The following is a 23,514-nucleotide window of genomic DNA, read 5'->3' as shown; positions in this document are numbered from 1 at the left end:
AGAAAAGTGGGTGAAAAGATAACTTGCTGTGGACAGAATCCTGCCCACGGCAAGTTGTCTTTTCACGTACTTTTCTTCATATTTACATTACAATTTGGTCTAATATCTTCCCCTATACTTTCCTTGGCATTACTGTCTTTGTTATATCTCATTAATGTTGTGTAAAAACACGAAAAAAGGAGCCCTTAGGTATACACTTCTTTCCTTATATATATATATATATATATATATATATATATATATATATATATATATATATGCCCAACTTTGCAATTATTGACCGAAGACTCATAGTATGTACGCAGACTCATGGAGCGACAAGAGAAAGAGAAACCATCAGCTGAATTGCTTTCCGAACGATATGACTGTTTTGAACGATATGTCTCAAGTATATTTTTCGCTTTGCACACATGACCAACAAAATGTAACAAAAATGGTCATGCAGCTGCGTGCTTCACTGCAAATAGCGTTGGAAGACGATAGTCTTCTGCCGGTCGTACTACATAAGTCCTGGTCTCATCTACCACCACTTGTGGTGCTGTTCTCCTACCATTAACGTTCTGGCATGATAAATGCATTGCAGGCTTGTTTGAATACACTTCTCTTTACCGCATGATCATCGCTGGCATACCATGTGTGCGTATGTCCACGACATGTCAGCAATGTCTTATCTGCGTTTGGTACGGTATAGCATAACGTTTAGCAAGGAAGAATGATTTGTGAAACATGAAAGTATTTTATTGCGTGGAAGGGTCGATGGCTGTGCGCCATGTACTTCGGCTGTCGTCTCGGCCGACAATGTGGTGTATGCTTCGGCTGGCGTCTACTTCGATGCGCCGAAGTAGACGCCAGCCGAAGCATACACCACATTGTCGGCAGAAGACTTGCTCGTGCATGGCGTCGCATTTTCAGCGCAGCCTAAAGAAACACTAGGGTCTTTAGCATTACGTATCCAAGTCTTTGCTAATATAAGTACAGACCACCTAGTACTTACGTAATGACGTTGCACCTTAGAATGCGTAATATTTGCTTTTTGATCGACAATGTTCCCAAGAATGAACGCAACCACTAGTTCAAAATGGCTGGGCCTTCAGCAAGTGCTCAAGCTTTCGCGGGGTGGCCGAATTGTTTGACAGACAGACAGACATACAGATGATTGATTGATTGATATGTGGGGTTTAACGTCCCAAAACCACTACATGAATATGAGAGACGCCGTAGTGGAGGGCTCCGGAAATTTCAGACAGACAGACAGACAGACAGACAGACAGACAGACAGACAGACAGACAGACAGACAGACAGACAGACATACAAACATACAGACAGAGAGACAGACAGACAGACAGACAGAAATCTCTGCGTTCAAGGGTCCGAAGAAAGACTGTCGTCTACGTGAAGGACGGCGATCTAGCTGCTCGAGCTCAAGACGTGCAATCGATTAACCAGGTAGTCTGCAGTGTTTGAATGCATCAAAAGCGCTCAAAACCAGGTTGTCTGCAGCGTTTCAATGCATCAAAAGCGCTCAGCCAGCAGCACGCATTCCGGCTCTTTCCGGTCTCGACAAACTGCTACCCATGACGCGTCACGACTATCAAGACATATGTCTGAGGCCAACGCTGCCGCCCGAGAAAAAGATCGGCGGCGTCACGTGTTCGATGTCACTCAGCCCACTACACTCCTTACTGTTTACAGTAAAATGACGCGTCAGGTGACGTAAGAGGCGTGGGCTTTTACATGCACCAGAAGAGGGCGAAGGGGGACGCGCGTGACACCCGGCGAGTGCCGTAGCAAGTGCACCCTACGTGGTCTGAGTCTGTGGTTACTATATTGAGCAGTACTCAAGGTAACACGCGAGCGCGTGGCTATTAGCTTCAAACGCCGATTCCGCCAACACTCAGATGGAAAGGATGGCGCTTATGCGCGAATTGTTGTTACTCCCTCCACGCGTCTGTTTATACGGTGCATCAAATAAGTGGCACAAAGACTAGCATGATATTGTAGGGCACGTGCTACCATTTTGTATAAAAACTATTTCGCTGCATTTCCATGGAGGCCAAAACGCTGTAGGCCCGTGTGCGTGCACGTTAAGTTCTCCAGGTGGTCGAAAATTCCGCAGCCCTCCACTACGGCTTCTCTCATGATGATATGTTGGTTTTGGGACGGTAAACCCCACATATCAATCAATCAATCAATCAATAAATCCACCTTACAATATCTTCTTTCACGTATCACACGCACAACTATGCCCCAATGTAAAAGTGGTACCTTCAGCGGAGCTATAGAAAGAACGTTGCCATGCTCTGCTGCGCATACCCTCCTTTGCTTCCGTATATCGCGAGCCGCTACACGGTTTATCATTAATGGCGAGGCTGGTGCGCCAACATTTTGCGGCACCCTTCGCACTTCGTTTCCCATGGCGGTCGTTCAGAATCAGACCACGTTTAGATGAAGGCTCCTTGCTATGCGGTTTCATGTTCCTGCTCCAACTGCTCAAGATAGCACGTGAACGCTGCGTAGCCTGGTGCAAAACTGCTGCAATGGGCGGGATGACTAGGAGAGAGCGTACGCCGAGAAAAACGTCAACACGTCAGGTTTCCGCAGCCGCTTACCTAATTTTATGTTATGACACGCCTGAATGTCAACTTGAACACTATTAGCTTACTTCATTGCATATCTTCTATGAACAGTAGGCTACATGAGCTTAAGGGAGCGAAGTAGGTGTACATTGCAAAACTGAAGAAAATTGTGCAAAACGTATTCACAGCAGCAAAAAAAAAACATTATTGCTGTAATATTAGAATGTAGCCGTCCAACATCTTACTCATGCTTTTCGGGTGCATCATTTTTTTGGTAACACTTATGAGAGTAGTCCAGAGTTTTACGCTGACTGAACTCTTTAGGAATGAACATGGTGAAATAAAACAAACACTCGGGAAGAGGTGAAAGGTATTGATTTATTTTCATTTTACAAGTGTTCATTTCCCTTTTCATGTAATGCATCTTGCTTTCTAGAGAGCTCGATTTTATTTCACCATTTGTGACAGTAAGGTGACAACTTCAGGAGTCTGCTATTACGTAAGACTGTTTTTGTATGTCTAGGTAACTATGTGTAAAAGCTTTGTCATACAAGGCTTTTCTATTTCGCTAAGCATAGTTACCAAGTTGGTTGCCGTCGAGGAAGCAGCCTCCGTACATGCAAATGCGCAAGAATTTTCATTTTATTTCATTAATTAAGGCATTTTCACTAACTGCCAACAAAGGGGGCAAAAGGAGTCTGTGCTCCTGCCTTAGCGCACCTTTCGTGAGGCACTTCGGGCAGGTACAGTAAAAAAAACACCTAGAGGTGTTCGAAAACATACATACAAATAATAAATTGAAGAGAAAACTTTAGGAATTAGAGAATTATTATACAAAGATTCAAACAGAGTTCTTCCTTAGCGATAAATACAAAATGCTTATGCACAGCACTAATACCATAATAAATTAGCACTATTAGCATAACTTCGCAAACACTAATAATTTGTTGGTGATTAAGCCTCTTCGTCTGTCTACGCTCGGTTACCACTGCTATATTGTCCTCCTGGTACCCATCAGTAGATATATTTTGTTACCGTAATACAGTGAAACTAACGGTTACCAAATATATACACCGTTTTTATTAGCTCCGTGTGTTCAAAACAAATAAACAAATCCTTCGAATTACAAGGGATGTCATTAAACTTCTGCGTGTCCAGTAGGCCAAATGAGTCTCGCCTTGTGAATTCCACGGCGGCCCGGCTAGCCCATCGAAGCAAGCGGGCAAGTAAGTACGCGAACTACTGACCCAACTGTGCCGCCATCGCGAGGCCATTTCGCCTGCATCTGTGTCCGCTCGACAGGACATGACGCTGACCTCGAAGGTGGCTGGACAACGCAAACCCCGCCTGCCCCCTCCCTGCAGCACATTCTCTTGTACGACGATGGCAAAGAACAGGTTTCATTCGTCTTGTCGCTGACTCGAGGTCATGAAGGCTTCGCAGTGTCACCCTCTTTCGTGAGGTTTCTCCTGGAGGTTATCAGTACGTTTGTATTTCTGTTCCCGTTATATGTAGGTACCGACTAACCGTAGCTGTCACACTGTCAAGTACTTTGTTTCGCCAGCCAAGAAGCAGTGGCATGGAGGCCCTTGAATGCAGCGGCTGCAACTCGCTAGATGGCGGTCTTCAGGCGTCTCACCGAGCACTTTTCTCCCGTGGCCTAGCTTCACTGGAATGGGAAGTTAGGCAAGCGGGAATATTTGCCTGGTCGATTCCGCACTTGTCTTTGCTGGTTCTATGCCTTGATGGTTCTATGCCTTTGCTGGTTCTATGCAATTGTCTTTGCTGGCTCTATTTTTTCGCCTTTCAGAGCTGCGTAAACATTGCTTAGTTTCGTTACTACAGATAGCTTGTCGCATTACTGCGAAGTTCCACGTTCAGTGCACTTCATAAAGACCACAAAATGAAGAGCGCTTCCTTTTCGAGAAACATGGCAATGCTTCTTCCGAAACTCCCCGCTTAATTTTGCGAGGGCTGTTTATAATTTAACCGTATACAGACAATAACGTTGAGAAGAACATAGAAGTCAGAATCATCTTATCGGGAGGAGTGGCAATAAACATTTTTCGATTGATTTTCGTCCAGCATGCCAGAGGTGATAGAGCTCTAATGCAAGGACTCCGGATGACACTCCAGACCATTTTGTCTGTTCTCGCAGGAACTCCAAACTGAGCCTTTTGTTGGGACTACCAATGGTTGGAAATGGTGGGGCGACCGGGTTGTACGAAGAGACCACGGTTAGTGTGATAACATTACCACGTACAGTATGAAAATAGATTGCCTTGAACCGCTTAGTGCACACAATTTATGGTATGATGTCAGTCGGGAAGCGTAAAATTGGGATTACAACATTGTAATCAGTAAAGTTAATAGTAGCCTGTATCCGTGAAGTTTTCGCATATGGCTTCATTCTGTGTAATCTGTAGCTTGCTCCAAACGACGAGCAAGTATGCGCTTGCAATCTTTTCGAACGTGCCATGCACCCACTACGTGGCCTTAAGGAAGCATACGAAATAATGGGTGTGCCTTTCATAATGGTTGACTGGCTTTGAACCATGAAGTCGGTATGGTGATGGAATATTCTCACGTTCGATGGCAACGTACGCTTCTACAACGCATTATTACTCTGATATTGCATGTTGTCATGTGAAAATCTGGGTACAGGACGCCCGTGCTCGTGAAGCATGAATGTGATTTTCACTGCGTTTCCATGCAGAGGAAGGTGTTGTAACCGTAATTCTAAGCGGAGGCGTGACTGTGTGGTAGAACACCTGCTAGCTGCGCAGATAGCGTGGGATGGAGCTACTTTCGTTCCCACAAATGTTTATATTTTTCATTCATATCTTTCTAGAATTCTCAGTCACGCAGAATATTATGATTTTTCGCTCACAACCAAAGACACCCACTTTGACACTGACGCCAAAATTTCTGCCAAACGAGCTCTTTAACGCATTCGCGTGAAAATGTAATGCTGATCCGAAGTTGAGAGCAGATTCGCTGGAGGTGATAAAAGCCATGATCTTAAAAGAGGTACAGTGCATTGTGAACTAGTCTCAACCCACTGAAATCGGGGCGTCCACTTCTTTGAAATTATCGATTTGAAAGCGTATGCTAGCTCGATGTGACACAGGCCTTAAAGCTTCCTGAACTCAAATGAACCAGCTCTTCTTTCCAATTGGATTCTGTCAAGAAGTTCCCTATGCTGTTTTTTTTGGGCTGCAGAAACACGAGGGCGAAAAAAAAAGGATTTGGTGAGCATCACCAGCGTGCGCTCATGTAGAAATAAAAACCTTCACAGCATGTCGACGAAGTGAATGATGATAAGTGGAGCGAAGCATTCATCCTTCCGTCCGTGCGTTTGTTCGTCTGTCCGTCCACCCGTCCGTGCTTCCATCCATGCTTTTTTCGTCCATGCGTCCATCCATCCATCGGTCCGGCCATCTGTCTGTCTGTCTGTTTGTCTGTCTGTCTGTCTGTCTGTCTGTTTGTCTGCATGTATGTTTGTCTGTCCGTATGTCCGCCTGTTTGTCCGGCGATGAGCAAGGGCCGCAACGCCCCTCCGTGCCCACTGCTCCTCATAGTCCATGCCCCACCGACGATTTGACACGTACGGTGACGATCCAGGACACAGAAAGGCACTCTTCCCCCCCCCCCCCCCCCCGTACACCCAGGCACAACCCACGCAGCAGTCTATCGGAGAGTAGCGGTACAGCGCCATTTAGAATATCTTCGCTCAACTGCAGTTTGTACGTACTACTGTGAGACAGCGCCATATATTATACTGTGCGGGAGATGGTGTGGTTACGCCTGACGCAGGACAAGCTTAGACTATGAGGATCTTCCCTCCTAAAGAAAAAAAAAAGAACCCCTCGTGATTGGAAGCAGCCTCGCGCATTCCTCAAAGTCACTGACCAACAGCTTTCGGGGCAAGTGATTGAGCATAGCGCGATGCTTGTCCCCTATACTGCCCCTTTTCCCACAAGACGTGTGCCAAATAATCTTTATCAGAAAGTCAGGACAATAGAGCAGCGATTGAGGCCAAGCTTGCCTCACCTTGAATTTTCATATTAAATTCAAAGTTGAATATATATACAAATCCGTATCGATTTATTTCGAGTCCACTGCCATCCGGACGTATGAGAAACGAGCAGGCATTCCAGATGTATGGCTTTCCAGATGTGTGACGAGCACCCATGACGCTTCTAAGCTATCGTCATATACTACATCAATCTCGCTTAAACAACACCTTTGACAATCTCAATACCGCTTTCAAAAACTGTGCCCGTCGTCAAGAATACCTTGCTGCCGATGCTTGTAGACACAAGTACATATAAAATAAGAGCTTCAGTTTGAATTGTGCAGGTAACAGCGTACGATAACGACTTGAAATATTATCAGTGGTGGACCACTTCAATGCCTGTCGTCACCACAACTTTTTTCTTTTTAATAAAGCCGTTGTCCTCTCCACTCGCCCACCTTGTGTTTGCGCTGCCCATGTGCAGGGGCAACGGACGTATTTTGCGTGAACTCATTTTCACAGCACTACATCAATTTGTATTCACCATAACTAACGTATAGGTAAACGAGTCGTGCACAAACGTCAGTAGAAGACTTCTGCAATGTTGCCTGAATGGTATTGTTTGATTCTCTAAACGATTCCCTGATGCTTTCCTGTGCGTGCCTGCAACGACTCCGCATTTAGGCTCAAGATTGCTTGAATATTTTTGACAACGGGCACCTAAACATTGCATGTTTATGTATTTTTGTTAAATACTATTTCATGTCTTTCAAAAATAATGAACTAACTATAAATATTTTGTGGTTTTGCTCACTTTATTCCCTTAACCATTGATTTGGAAACTAGAAGAACAACATAGTTTTTTTGATTATGCACACTGCAAGCCGTTATCATGCCCGTGATGGCGTGAAGTATGAAAAAGAAATTTATAATAATGGCATTAAAAAATAACGAGTCAATAGTGAAACATAAATCTGAGAGCTCCAAATAGCACAACTTCTGTCTCAAAATGTTGCATGATCGAGGCAACCATTGCACGCGAATTGGATGTTTGCATTTTACCGTAATAGCCGTTGTTTGGCGAGCACCTAAGTTAATGCGTGTTTGCTGACTTGGATTGCCAACAACAGTTCCTACATATTTGAAGTTCTGCTTAGTGTCCTCTCCTAGACCATGTTCCTGAAGAGGAGGCGGCTGCAGCATTGCAGGTAAAGTGGCTCCGCGTGAGGCGTAGTGTTTGCAAGGTAGAGAACTAAACGCATCGATTATTTTCGTGTCGTACGTGTCAAGCATGAGTACTGGAATGTTGGTTCACGCAACATTAGAATGAAAAAGTTCCAAAGGTGTGGAATCTTACTCACCAGACATAGAATGCTGAACGCAAGAAACCACCAAGGTTTAGCTGACTGGTCCATAGCGGCCATTACATTGCTTCAAGGTGCAAAACACGCCCCTAAAATGCAAAAGCTAGCTGCAAGTCGGCACGCAAGTACGCCAATCATGATGCAATCGATCTAGCTAGCATAATCTGCCCTAGGGGAACTGAGCCCTTCGCGAAAACCACAGGACGCAGGAAAATGTCTTCAGAAGGGTAGTAACAATCATGCCCCTTGCAACAGCAGCAAACTATTGAACTATTGAATTGTCTCAGTGCAAGGTGACGTGAACAATGCGATTACCAGTGGAGAAACGCCCCCACTGTGCAGGAAGTGATAGCAAAGGCCGTAAGAAGTCTGGTCGTGGTCTGTTATGCGTGGTTCCTGGAAATAGCCACTAGGTGTTCAGAAGATGCTGACTTAAGTGAGCCACCATTTTCTTTGTCCCCTCATTAGGGCACCGACCTATCAGGTTAGGTGCATGACCAGGAATACGACACTTGACTGCACGCCGGCATGGCGCGTCTTTTGCATGGCACTTGCATCAGTGCCACTTGAGGGGTTTAGCAAGAAAGAATATATCTCTAGAGAGCGATACGGTACGATGTAAGATGGGGGGGGGGGGGGCTAATATCTGATGTAGTCGATACAGTGTGTTGTGCAAACGACCTAGTACGCAAATGAATGCCGTGTATCTGTTGGTGTCCATGCATGTTTGGCTATATACTTACCAGCACACAAAGAAATTTCAGGGACATCCCTGCGTGTGCCCCGTTTTTACATTCGGTTGTTCGAAGCAGTAATATTAGCTGTGACACAACTAGCCCAATTGAATACTGTTTTGTCTCGGCTTTCGTCAGACCTGCGCGAAGCTATTAGGCGAATATAAACACGGCTAGTTTCGTTCAAACTTGAGATCACAGCATGAATGCCCCGATCCTGTTTCATGGATGCCATGCTAGAACCCTCCGGCCCACTCACAGAAAGCATCTGGCAGTCACTGAAAACTTCGTTGTACTCATCACGAAAAAGCGCCTGCTGTAGGTTAGTCAGACACAACGGTGATGTGTTGCCTAAAAATGGTCCAAGATGCCCCTGGTGCACAAAATGTTTTAAAGCACACTGCGCCTGTGGTTCGTAGAGAGGAAGATGGAATAGCTTTCAATCTTATTTATTTACTTATGTTTCTTATAGAAATCACTTGTGTTGTTATATTTGTGGCATGATTGATGCTCTAAAGCAGTAAAAACCTCTATATATAGGGACACCACACAGAACGCCGTTAGAATTCGTCGGTAATAAAAAATTGCTCCAGAAAACAAAAAAAAAACAAAAACTCCGAAGACGCCTATTTAAGCTTTGATTTGAAGAGTATAGTACACTATAGCTTGTTCGGGCCCCGTTCGCACCTCCTTATAATTTGTTCGCCATCCTATGCTTTTCGGTGGACACAATTTGCGTTGCGCGGAGAAAAGAAGAGGGGGATATGTTTTCGAAATGAAGGAGGGTGTAGAGTGGTGTTAAGGAGCGCGGTAACTGTCCCTCAGGTGAGAAAACGACAACTCTGACACTTGAGTGAGAAGGCGGAAAGGGTAGGGGAAGAATTTGAGAGGAGTGTTCAGGTAATAACGACTTTGTAAACGCTGTAAGAATGCATTATGAAATCGCAGTTTATTTGTGCTTATTGTGAGACCCTTCAACATATTGAAAATTATTGAAACACCTACTATCCATTGTACGGTAGCACGTGCCCCTACGCAGCTGCAGACATTATTAATTTTGTCACCGACAGTGACAGTCAGGTATAGCTCAAAGCTTTGTAATTAGTGCCCCTCTCAACCACCTACTTTTGGCTCTTTTCATACGGCATGACGAGTGGTTTAAATCCACGTCTCTGCCACGCAATATTACATGTAATAACGTGAATTCTCGCACTCCCTGACGCCTGTATGGGTTTCTTTATTTTTAACGAACTTTCAGTCACTGAATTTTTTTTTCAGGAGAACACCTGAAGGCCATGCAGGGTGCCCTGGTTCGATTCATGCTCGACACCTTGATTTGTACACTTTGCGTCGATTGCGATTTTTCGCTCTCGAACCAACGCCACCGATGCCCAAACCGAAATTTTCGCAACGCGACCCTTGTGCTAGGGAGTTAAATTAAACTTCAGGCCTGTCTCCTTCGCTAAATGTAATGCTAGCTTTATAAATGCTACATACACCTTTACTTTCAGGGCAGACGCCGCAGTCATGCGGGCCCCATACTTAGTAAGTAACTAACCGGCACGTATAACGGATCCAACCACAAAAGAGCGTAACCAACGCGGAATAAAAAGGAGCCGCGTAAAGGCGTCTCGTCAAGGAGAGCAGCCGACTCCCAAGCCAGACTTGTTTCGCCACGTGGACGTATGGCACGCCTGCATTCTTTCGCCAACGGCGGAGTGCTTCATCACGCTGCGGGTTCGGTGTAGACGATTGTGAATATTCGAAACACTCGAAGGTCGAATGGAAAAGCGATAATCGCCTTTCTATTCGGCCGAGCTCAACACGGCCAGACGTGTCGATCCAAGAATTTCGAATACTGCATCGTCGATACAACATGGACAATATATCGGAGACAGCCGCGAGTGTGTGCTTCCATTATGTGCAGAAAACATTTTTCGTAACGTTAACACCAGAGTCGCACACAATTTTGTGCACTTGTTTAGAGACAATTGTTTGCCCTTTACCCACGCCTCGGCCGAGCTATTGCAATCGGGGTTAAGAAACTCTTCATAAAAAGTGAGATGCTGCACAAAGGCAGTTCTTTTTGACATAGCCCTAATATTTGTCCGTTGTTATAAATTACTGAGAAGTGCTAATTTTCGATAGGTAAACCCGCAATTTAGACTCAATGATTCTATGAAATATTCAGCTAAACCAAATATTGATAATGGAGCTCATAGTTGGCAAAGTCACCAGCCATATCATATTACAATCAAGAAGCACTGAGCTCATAACTGTGGCACAGTAGATCCAACTATATGCTCGTTGAGAGCAGATGCCGAGCTACTCACGCCTAACTCTTAAGCTCCCTTTTGGTCCTTCATATCGAAAGATCCTTACGCAGCGGTTTTCATTCATGCACGAGCAACCATGAACTGTGCAAGAGCGTAGGGTCATGCTATAGCTACTCTTCAATAACTTGCACGTGACATTCAGTGATTTGCATGAACTTATAACAAATTACAATATATAGTCACCTTAATACTTTGTACATACTTTTCTAACCCTGCCTTATCAGTCGATCACATTGGCGGCGCCGCTGTTTCGCGTATATCGAAAAGTACGTGAAGCAAAATAACATTCTTTTCAAGCTGACAAAAGTACCGTTTGAAGTCTGCAACGTTTTGTTGGGGGGAAGTAAACCTGAAACCCCTGTATAAAACACACCGCTGTTTACAACGTCGGATGGTTGGCACTGGTCTGGCCGCGGCTGTTTTATTTCGATATTTCGATAGAGGCGAATTGATCGAGGGCCGTGTATTGCGTGATGTCAGTGCATGATAAATAGCACTACTTGGTCAAATTTTCGGAGAACTTTACTGAAGAGGCCCTAATAATCATATCATGGGTTTCGCACGTAATACCTCAGATGTTATGTACTGTGTTGAATTACTCTTCCGTGTGTCCATGTTAATGAACCTGAGCCAAAAATAACGACGCAGTGCCCAATCCGTTTTGAGCATGCTGTCTAATGGTTCAATTGTTGACTTGTTAATCTCAGTAATTGAATTTGTACTGATGTTTACGTATTGCAGCCAAGGTTGTCCTGATAAAAGCTTGGTAGAAGACATTTGGAGGTTGTTCCACGATGGACATGTGATAAGAGCACACGTCCATGGCACTTGAATGCGAAAAGTCTTGCGATACCGCAGGCGAAGCATGTCATCATGTTATCCCGGAGCGCTATGGAACTGAAGGCTGGAAACACCGAGATGGCACTTGAGCTAAATTTAGGGGCACCGTTAGTGGGAGCCCCATCAACAGTAGGGTCATTGAGAGCGTGAAGAAACTCCTCGTATGTCAGTGGCGTGCCAGGAAAAGCTTGCTGGTGGCCTGAACAGAGTCGAAGGCGTGCATCGCTCAGTGACGTCACTTGGCAGTGGCACATCTTGTAGGGCTCGCAAGTTCCAGAGTGATAGGTTACTCAGAACTGACAATGATTTTAATACAGTTCATTGACTGTAGGAAAGGACAGGCGCTAGGCAGTCCCAGCGCCGCCACACACCACTAGCTCACCCACGGAAGGGGGCTCAACACCTTTACACCCTCTTCGAATTTTTCAATATGGCATATAGGCATAGACCCGCAAACAGAAAAGCAAATGCCAACATACATATAGTATCGTAAACCCCCTCGAAAAAAGTGCGACTGTTAGCAATAACACCTTGCCAGACTTGTTACGTGACTCTTCATAGCTACTGAGGAACCGCGGCGATAAGAGACTATTGCTTTAGGAGTGGCTACCGCAACTTGCTTCAGCAGTGACGGGTCTATGAGACAAGGGTCAACACCTTGGAGTGGGGAAAAGTGAGAACACACTTTTTTTATATATATAATCAGGCACAGTAACAGTAACTACAATGAGTGCTAGTTGCCTCTTCTAATCAGGCACTACAAGTGTGCCTTATTTACAGTGGGTTTTTTAGACACCATCATACGGTGATATTGTCATGCAGCGCATCTATCATTCATTCACAAATAACTGATGCATTTTTAACAGACCACTGAAACAGCTTTAGAAATTTCGTCAGCGTTCAGGTTTCAGCATCATCACGCCAACCATTCAGATTATAATTGAAAAGGACACCAAAAACAAAAATGATTTTTCACAGCAGTAAACTGATCTGACAAGACTCCAAAATCATCAGTCTTTCCATGAGAACACGCTTGGCAGTCGAGAAGGAAGCGCGCAAAATAAAATGCCACTGAGCAGGCCACATTCACATTCCCACATAAAACGCTGTGATGTCACAGATTTTCACAGCATCTACTACGTGTCACGTAGTGTTCAACACCTATTCCTCCGGGTGCCTTAACACTACCAGGGTTCTTTTTTTTTATTGTCCTGTGCGCCTAAGACGCGCAAAGACCAAGAAGTATGCGGGAAAAAGTAATTGAGAAATATCCCCTATACGCGTATAACTCGCACAGTATTATTATGTCTCCAAGCGTGAAGTTACTGCCTCAGACGCCTGTAGTCTGACAATGATAGGACGGCGAGAGCTCAACGCTTACTGCACTGACCAGCTTATGCGAGGTCGTGCGACAGTTCTTTCACACGTCTTGCACAATGCAGCTGCTTTACAATTCACCAATCGCTTGACTTGTGGCACAAAACGAAGCCAGACCAAATCATTGTGCTCGAAAAAAAAAGAAACCTTGAGATAGGCAGCGTCACACAGCCCACCTCCACACGGACCACGTTGTAACAAAGGAAGATGACGCTGGCTGTCCAACGGTGGTTCATTGGCCAAGACTGGACACATAAGACTAGATCGGTATCCGTGGCTACGTATAATTCGGCGTAAAATGGAGGTGGGAAGATTAATACTTGTTCAGTCGAGCTGCTCCGATCCTCAAAAATTATCGTGCCTAAATTGTTGCAATTACTAACGCAGTAGACGCAAACAGATAAAATTTGTCTGCAAATGATTTTTATAACTTGCCTTACTCGCTCAATACGTTTATACAAAAGCATCAAAACCGTTTCTTGGTCTGTTTAATAAACCGGGCGGCTTCAGTCTGAACCTCGCCTGGGTGTCTTCCCTATGGCCGATAGCACAAGCAACTGCCGGATAAAGGCTAAATGCTAGTAACGCATGAGAACCATGATCATTAAAAAGAAAAGGATGCTCCACCTGAAGGGATCAATTTTGTGTAAAAACACAAAATAGTGATGCGTGTTTTTAATACATCAGACTGACTCAGAAAGTAATTATTTACACGTTTATGACCATTTAGAAAGGCCAACACCTGAGCCCTAACCAGCCACCTAAGAACATCAGAAGTGCCACGAGGTGCCTGTATACGCGGCCCCTGACAAAGGCTCACGCGTCAATCAGTTATCAGTTACTGTGACTATTGCGATTATGTGTTACCTCAGTGTAAATAAAGCATGTTCAATGCTCCACAAAAGATAGCACCGCAAGCGAGTCATCACTGTGCGTCAGCATAACCATCCTCACACAGCGACGGAATAGTGCAGTGACTCACAAATATTAGGCCAATATTAGGGATGATTTGGTAGTATCCACTGATTTGAGCGTGCCGATATTTTTTGTAAAAGGCGCATTGAATTTCCTGCCAAAATGCTAGCACAGAACTGAGTAAGCTTCATAAGCTAATAAGTCCTTAGACTCATAGATTTTGACTCCATTTCCCTGTTTTCAAGCTGACCGTACGTCAAAACACTGAAACCAACCATCAGGCTGTTCTCGATCATAAAGACAACGAGTGCAATCGAGATGTTTTGTAAATGCACATCTTGAGCCGCTTTCTGGTCTTATCGTAGTATACAAGACGTGATGGTGCAAAGATTCTTGCGTAACTGCCGCTGTCACATGTACTGTAATTGATAACGATAATTGCTTCCGCTTGTTTCATATTGTGTACGTCTCCTATCCTCCGCCATGCATGCCAGGCCCATCCATTGCTGGTAATAATAAAGCGTTATGAACACTACTGAAATGGACGAGGGAAAAATATTTCAGCTAGTTTGCACGATTTCGTCATAAAAATTAGGGCGCGAAAACACGGAGTCCACGAAAGATCACAACACAAACGCCAACATTCCCGCCACCTATTCACTTGATTGCAAGCGTGTGTGTTGTGTCAATCTATTCTGCTCTACTCGTGCTTGCTCACCTTGTCTCTTAAAATATAAAAGTAAGAGCACTGAAACCATACAGCACTAAAACGATTTAAAGTCATCGACATGTACTACGGTGCAGCTGTGCAATTTGAAGCCATCCATCAAAGCAGGCTGCCAGCCGTCTCCTTTCAGAGTCCGGTCTTTCTAAGAGACGCCTGGCTTGCCACGTGTCACCAGAAGCACAACCGCCTCTCTAAACGTCAACGGGTATAAAGCACAATATCTGGAAAGCGGAGAAACGTTTGAATGGAGTTTGATAGGTTCACATGCAAGTGTCCCAGTTGTTGAGGTGACGCAGTTCACGCCCAAACCAGTGGCTTCATTTTAACCGACCCGTCCTTGTCATGGCATGCTCACATTCATGATCATTGCTTGATGAATCTCACTTACTAAGTTCAAAGAAGTCGAAAAAAAAAACTAGCATTCACGTGCATTACTGACTGCTGCGTTAACATGATCTTCGCCTGACATTTCCAATGGCTATATCTGACTCTTCCTCTCAACTGTTTGATGAGTTATTTTATGCAACTTCCCTCAGATATTTTTAATCGATGCGGTAGTGTTCATCTTGTTCCAAGGTTAATTGCTGTGTCACAAACTTCAGACGATTGTTCACACCTGTGGCCTCCGCGGAAGAGGCAGCTCCCAAAAAGCCTCTGATTTGCGCCGGCTGGGTACTTGTCGCGATGCTTATGCACTAATGTCTCTAAACATGACACTTTGCCAGAGCCAGTTATCTGGAAGATGTGCGTCGTAGACCAGCGTTTTCGTGCAGTGACATATAGATTCATTTCTTACTCCTACCCTTGACTTCGGATAATAACAGCCCCCAGAGGATTAGCCAGGGGGAGGAGGTTTACCCCCTCCTCTCCTGCAATCAATTTTATAATCTTGCATATTTTTATATATACATCTATCCGTACACACATAAAAAAACAAGCACGTGTAAAGAGCAAAGACACCTCCCTCCCACGGAAAAAAAATGTCTGGGCATGCCCCTGCCCACCACGGCGCATCGGTGTACACCGCCAGACAAGATGAACGAACCAAACAGCATAGTAAGATGCAACGTTGCGCAGTTGTCGCTACCACAAATGTTCAACGTGAGATGGCGTACACCACAGGAAATAGTCCGTTGCGAACGTTTTCTAGACGCGCTGGTAAGAGCAGCTGTCACAGTGCCAATGGCGACGCTTCCACTCACCGTAGGGTGCGCAGGCGGCAAGCAGAGCGCCGAACAGCGAGAGCTTCAGCATCCCCATGGCAGGTCGGGTGGCACCGGGCGTCTGAGCGTAAATGTACTGAGCGTTGCGCCGTTGGCCGCCTTTTCATACCGGTTCACTTTCCGACTTAGCCTCAAAACCAGGACAACGCCGCCTCGAGGGGCCGGTCACGTTCGCCCCCACACGCTCGTTTTTCCCGCTCCCCAGGAATGCCAAACCACCGGCGGAGTCGCCGAAAGCAGCAGCCAGCGTTTGTCGTGGTGGTAGCCTGCGATCACGCAGTGCGATAGCGCGTCGGCGGACGCCTACGGCTTTTGGGCAACGGAACACGCATCCCCGTTCTTCTTCAAATGCCACCTTGAATGCGCTCGCCCGGAAAGCGCGCGTGGGGTGGTTAGCGCAGGTGTGTTTGAAAGCGGGAACACCACGACGACGATGACGCATAACGCAATGCGACGCGGGTTGAGCTTTGCACCCATCGTTTGTTCCGCCCGTCCGTAGGCAAGTGACGCCACGCTTTACCCGAGAGCGGCATCAATAGCATCCTGCAAATCGTGCCAAGCGATTTCCCTTTTCTACTCGGTGTTCAGAGGCCACTGCGTTCAAGGATTTATGGCAGGTGTTACCGAAGAGTCCACATTAGCCACCAGAGTTGTGGACTTACAAAAAATACGTATGTGAATAAATCTGTGCAATTCGAGCACCTATTAGAATTCCCCATAACAGCACCATTTGCGTCTCACCTGACTTATTTCATATCGTGAATCGGAGCATGTACACGCGCCGCAGCTGACATATTGCCCCTGACTCCTGCACTACCGTTCATACGAAAGGCTATCTGGCACCTAGGGACTCCTTCGAGTGGCAGTAATTACTTTGCGGTTGTGTGCTGTAGCCTGAAAAATAGTTCTTGGGAGCCAGGACCTTGTACAGCCATGGTCACATATTAGCGTCGTTTAGGCCTGTCACACATCCTTGATTGATTCATTTGTGGGGTTTAACGTCCCAAAACCACCATATGATTATGAGAGACGCCGTAGTGGAGGACCCTGGAAATTTTGACCACCTGGGGTTCATTAACGTGCACCCAAATCTGAGCACACGGGCCTACGACATTTCCGCCTCCATCGGAAATGCAGCCGCCGCAGCCGGGATTTGAACCCGCGACCTGCGGGTCAGCAGCCGAGTACCTTAGCCACTAGACCACCGCAGTGGGGCTGTCACACATCCTCAGAATGTGAAGGTGTAGTGGACTGCGTGGCTCAAGAAGACTGCAGACGAGCTTCAGCATATGCACGTCTAAGGTATGCTGGTGATGCCCACATAGCTTCTACCTACAACATTTGTGCATTTTCAATTAAAAAGTCAATAATTTCACATCTGCCTTTGCGCAGACATTAACACTGTGCACACTGCCAAATCATTTTCTCGTGCTTAACTTTTTTTTGGCTTTGTACACCTGACGTGTAACCGTATAACACAGCAAACAAAACGCGCGCGTCAATTGGAACCGTGCACATGTAGAAAATAGGAAAAACAAGCAAACCTTTTATCTATCACATCTATGTTCCCTACAAAAATATTTGCCTTCCCCGCTCCCACTCCTTCCCTCCTCATTATCTCGCATGCATATCGCTGACCATGCTCAGTCATGCAGCTACTCATTTAGAGCCTCCAGCATCGCTTATTTGCGTACTACAATGACCCACTATTCTCAAGCAAACTTTGTTGAAGATGCAGTACTGTAACCTGAAGCCAATACAAGGGAAACACATGGCCTATAGACGGCAGGACGCCAAGTTGACGTACTCAACACGTACGCAAACCGCTTCCCGTGGTGCGGCAATGCAATTCCATCGTATTTAGCGTAACCTCTTAGGCATGCGCATGCGCAGTCACGCCGGTATTCCGGAATATATAAAATGATCAGCGTTCGGCAGAACACTGCGGGCCCTAAACACTTTTACTCTCAAGCGCACGCCTGTGGTCTCCACGCGGCGGCATCGTGAAAGTAGGTTCATTTATTTTTCGCACCTCAGGTATCGAAGACATGTTTAGGGAGGTTGTTTCTAATTCAAAAAGTCACATAACAATGATTTATTTTTTGCCGCAAAAGTGAGCAAAATTGTGCAACTTGATGGCTCCACTCGCAATAAGTCTATTCCTGTCCATGGCTGTTTCCATGAAAAAGAAGATTTGGGGGGGAGGGGGGGGGGGCGTTGTCAAAGCACCTTGTGTATAAACAGATTCTCGATTCTGTGGTTTGGGCGCTGGTACCTCTCACCTAAATGAGAAGCACCAGCACTTTTTTCGTGTTTGTAATCGACATGCATAACCAATGACGCCTCACTTCGTGGTTTGTACGTCTGCCCAGAACACGTAAGCATGGCAAAACTGGCTTCCCGACGGTGAGCATCTTCGGCGCAGACCGGTTACGATGTCCCGTTAGTGAGCGTTGCCAACTTATTTGCGCCATCCGGAATGCTGCGTGCAAAGGCGAGCGAACGTACGAGAAGGAGGCGGCGGCGTGTCGCCTTTGAATATCCTTCTATTACGAGGAATTTCTTATCACTATTGCCGCTCTTCATTTCAGAGCTATGCGGACATTTGAGTTCAATTTGCTTTTGACGACTGCATCTGCCTCTTCTTTACAATGAATCTGCTGTGTAATTGGTCACTATCCACGCGCAATGTTTTAGGCAATTTCATAACATTCAATTGTTTAACTCAGCTCCAGCACCTGCCTTACTTCGCACTGAGTATTTTCCTATTCAAAACACTGCCGATACAGCTACATTCCCTTTCATATGCGTTCGGCCAGGCATTCTAGAAGTGGCAAGATTTTGTTGTAGCTACTCCTTTAACACATAACCTCATCGTCCACATTTAGATCGTTAATTTTACAGGAGGCCGGTATAGTTTGTGCGCATGGTAAAGATTGCTTTGCAAGCAGGCTCTAGTGAAGAAGCATGCGCCCTGATCTGGATAATTGCCTTCTGCCCTAGTAAAGCTCCTACTGACATGGCAGAGCCTCCTGGATGAATACCAACCATTGTTCACTGACGCCATAGTGTTAGTTGTTAGGCGACACATCCGAACAGCATTCCATGACTACAGACCAAATTATAAATTATGTGGTTGGAGATTCCTACGGCAACATGTTATTACGAGCCATGAAGTAGGCCCGCGTCGATTAATTTAAACCACCTGGGGTGTTTACCGTGTGCCTATATCAAAGAATACGGGTGTTCTTTGCATTTCGCACCCATCTAAATGCGACCATCACGGCTAGAAATTTAACCGGCACCCTCGACCATCCCCGCGTGAGCACCTTACGTGCTATGCTACTTTAGCGTGTTACAGGCAAAATAATCATGACACACTACATTACTGACATGTCCAAGCGCTCCTGCCATCTCTCGGGCAGCGCTCACCCCTTCTGCCTCTGAAACAAGTATTCCGCATGTTTGAGGGGCAATACGAGGTGCACCGGTAGTATGTAAATGCTATCAAGTGTGAAACACTCGATTGCCCTCACATACTACCGTATGTATCTTGCCGCTATCTTGCTTCCATGAAGGAAAGTTATTTATTCGCTTCAGTCACGTTCACTCAGATAGACTTGTGAGTTTGAGTCCCTGCTAAGCGGGCTCTTAGTATGAATGTATCCCAGTATTCCAGGCTGAATAATGTTTCAGAGAGCGTGAGTGCAGTTTACTGATAAATATGCTTACGTGAAGTCGCGAGTGAGCCCGCCTGCGTAAAGATTTGCTGCAAATACTTCGGAGTGAGCCACCCCGAGTGTACTTTTTTGTGAATTTCAGTGCGAGGGAGCTCTGAACACTGAGTGAGAACGAGTTTTTTTTTTTACTTCGTTGAGCTGAGAAAAAACCACCACAGAAGGAGATGGTGACAATGTGATGCACCGAGCCTGTTTAATCACCCTAGTGTATAAAAAGAGACCATTCACGTTCTCCTCTAGCTCTGTGGCCGCTCCTCGCCACATTCTCTCTCACCTTACTAGTATGAGAGGCGCGAGCTTGCAAATGCATTCTGCCTTCATATCAGATCAGCAACATAGGGGCACATTAGAGCCTTAGGTGTTTATGCACTCACTGCCCCAGACTTTGAATGCAGATGTCTCTCTGAAGGTCCCAGTCACTGGAACGTGGAAAGTGTCGGGACTTCTCTCTCGAGCGAGTAATGAATCACTAGGACTCAGTTGCTTCTTGTTAGAAATATTCCGTGTCGCACCTGATTGGACGCACGGATATTTAGATTATATGTAAGCACCATTAAGGTACAGTACCATTGGTACAGTTTTTGTTTAATAGCGCAGACTTCGTCCAGGAAAAAAAAACAGCCAAAAGGTACTATTTCGCTCGTTTGCACCACTTGGCGCAACTAATCAACACCATTATCATCATCATGAAATATTCTACTTTTAAGGGCCCTTTACAGAGTAATAAATAAAGGGGGGGGGGGCAAACGCATCAAAAACATCATAATAAATATTATTCAATGCTAGAGAACAAGAGAAAATGTTTGCAAACATACAGAATACGTGATTGAACTTTCAAAAGGGAAGCGGCATGTGAAATAGGCAACACGAGTGGTATAAGTGCACGAGCAGCACAACTACGCATTGGGGGTAGCTTTGGCCCAACGTCACTGCAGGAAGAACGTAAATATTAAGTCGCATAAAAAAATCCTGTCATGTATATATGTCATGTGGCGCGTGTCGCGCTCATGCAACTCTTGCGGCCGTTTCATTCTCTACATACGCACCCAAACTGTATGGCCTGACATGACTTTATGATGAACATAGATGACTTGTCCCAACATGCAAATTACGCCTAGCATATCATGCATAGAATAATCTAAATTTGACGCTGGTGGTGCACTCAAGGTTGTTTCACTTGCTTGATAGAATACAAAATTAGTATGGAGTAACACGACTGTATGATGAACATAAATGACAATTCATGACATAAAAATCATGACATGCACAGTGTGTACGTTATGACTTATGCGGGGTGTTCTAAGAAGTGTGTACTATATTGCTGAAAAATTAGCGAAGGGAGCTATCCGCGTGCTACCTGCGGTGTTCCCTTTAGTGTGGCAGAATTTATCTACATATTGGCAGAAACATATTTACGGCTGCAATTACCAAAATAACACCATCAACTTTTTAACCAGTGCAAAGAAGCTGGCGAATCAAATGGGCGGATTTAAACCTTCCTGAAAGTAGTCAATAGCCACTTTAAAATTTTTCAAAAGCCGCCACTGGCAGTCATGGCGGGGCGACAGAAACTGTCTAATTTAGCAGGTGAAACCAAAGCTCATGCGCCAAACACCGCATCTACCATTCACTTCGGAATCACCCTCAATGGCGACACTGCTCCCCTCTCCATTATCAACCGTCATTCTACATACTTCGCTTCGTGGTAATGCTTCCCACACAGGGGGATAGCCCATGAGTCAGACAGTTGTTGTTTAGAAGATTATTTCACCTATTGAAGGAACAGGTTCAAAATAATTGTTTAATTATTACAAAATGATATTATAGGCTCGAATGATCTCAGCAAGTTCTTTAGAATACTAAAATCAGCAAACGCCACAAAAGTTTCCACAAGTTTAATTAAGACAACTGGATTGAGTTTTAACTAACACTCCATTCTTTCAGACTGTCGTAAAAAGTACATGCAGTATTGGAAACACTCCTGTAGCTCAAAGTGAGCATGGCTGTACCAAATGAAAGGATCACCAGAAATAAAAAAATCAAGTTCAACTTTTGCAGATTATCTTCTAGTAGTCTTTTTATTTGCATTTTAAATCTTCGGCAGGTCGAAAGGATGTGCTCCAGAGATCCGATTTCATCACAGTGAATGCATAAAGGTGACCGGGTCAGACTCGACCTGTGAAGGTAATAGTTTAGTAGGGGGACTCGACAACGTAGCCTTGTAATTACTATTTCTTCCTTCTTAGATGAACACCACCCGCTCTTCGAAAGGAACTTTAGCAGAAGAAAATCAGATAAAACAATAAAAATTATTGACCATTGCACGCTTTTCAAATCGTGCTTCGGCGATATACGCCAATGTAGGCACTACAGGTGAAACAGGGCCATCGTGCGAGGATTTTGGCAACGATTTCACATATTCATTGAGTGCTCAACCTCTATCGCCTGGTACCCACACTAATCATACTAGCCGCACATCTCAGAGAATAAGCGACTAAAATGTCTCCAAAGTACGTACGATGTGACTTCCCAACGACACACATCATCTTCCTTAGATTTCTTGAAAATACGCGGATTTGGAGCTTCCAAATTTGTGTTCCTTATAAAATGCAAACTGACTCTTCTGAATACAACTAAAACGTTACTATGCACCAAAAAGTGTTTCAGAAAGTCATCGCAAGACGAAAAATTTTTGTAAGAACGCCGTAAAAACAAAACAGCCCACACTGATCCCCCAGAAGCCCCTTGTAGAAGCAATATACTTGTGTGGAAAAAAAATAATAGAAAACCGCACAGCCACACTTGCGTTGACGCTTCACACGTGCGCGCCTGGTGACGCGCTCGGTCTTGTTTGCCGTTTTGGTGAACGCTGTGGTGCTGCCTTCATCATCCATTGTGCGGACGTGTTTTTTTTTGCAGGGGGGGGGGGGGGGGTGTTGCAAGGTATATGTAAACTTGTGGCGTAACTTTCATAGAAGCCTATGGATCCAGTAGTCAGTGGTTCGTTGCCGCCGCCACCATTTACGTATAAAGGGACCAACTAATAGCTAGCTAATAATAAAATTTAAATAAAATATGACGTCACAATCGGAAGGGGTAACGACGTCGTGCATTTGCCCTACCGAGTACGAATTTGATTTTTTGTATTTCTGGCCTTTTACGTGTTGGTAAATGTACGGGTCCTAATTACGCTTTATTGCTCGCTGATTGCGTGCGAGAGAAAGACCAACAAGAAAGGAAGACTGAGGAACCAATGTTGTTTTAATAGCTAAATGTTGTACTTGAAATACACACCAAAAAATTTGCAAATGAAGTTATAACCCAACTGTTCACAAGCAAAATACCATGTTTGCTCAGAAACTCGCGTTGTTCAATTGTGAAGAACCACTGCAGCGAAACAGCAGCCTCGCGAATATTGCTTTGGCAACCATGGAGTACAACGTCTCGTTGCTTAGCGTGCCACATTCACCATCACCAAAGGCGAGGCCGTGCGCCAGCGAAGGCAGTCGGCACTCACAGGAGTGGCTATCTACGCATTCTGTGAGCTAGTTCCGTTCGGAAAAGTCGCTCTAGTAGACAGCGCATAAGCAAATAAATAAACTAGAGAAGGTATGCACCACACCATCACGCAAGAGTCAGCGAAGCCTCGTTGACCCAGCGTTG

The 23,514-nt window shown here is 45.2% G+C and overlaps 1 protein-coding gene across 1 annotated transcript in view; it reads right to left on the bottom strand.

Moving 5' to 3' along the window:
* Nucleotides 1–16,247, bottom strand: part of Gasp (Chitin binding Peritrophin-A domain-containing protein Gasp) — a 53,483-nt gene extending 37,236 nt beyond the window's left edge. Inside the window, exon 1 of the mRNA XM_037413139.2 lies at nucleotides 16,091–16,247. Coding sequence (XP_037269036.1) covers nucleotides 16,091–16,148 — 58 coding nt within the window. The 5' untranslated portion in view covers nucleotides 16,149–16,247. The remainder of the gene's footprint in view (nucleotides 1–16,090) is intronic.
* Between the last annotated feature and the right edge of the window lie 7,267 nt (nucleotides 16,248–23,514).

The sequence above is a fragment of the Rhipicephalus microplus genome, chromosome X (assembly GCF_043290135.1).
Source record: "Rhipicephalus microplus isolate Deutch F79 chromosome X, USDA_Rmic, whole genome shotgun sequence".
In the NCBI taxonomy this organism is placed as follows: Eukaryota; Metazoa; Arthropoda; class Arachnida; order Ixodida; family Ixodidae; genus Rhipicephalus; species Rhipicephalus microplus.
Note: the sequence above shows the minus strand (reverse complement) of the source record. Positions and strands in the feature narration are given on the sequence as shown.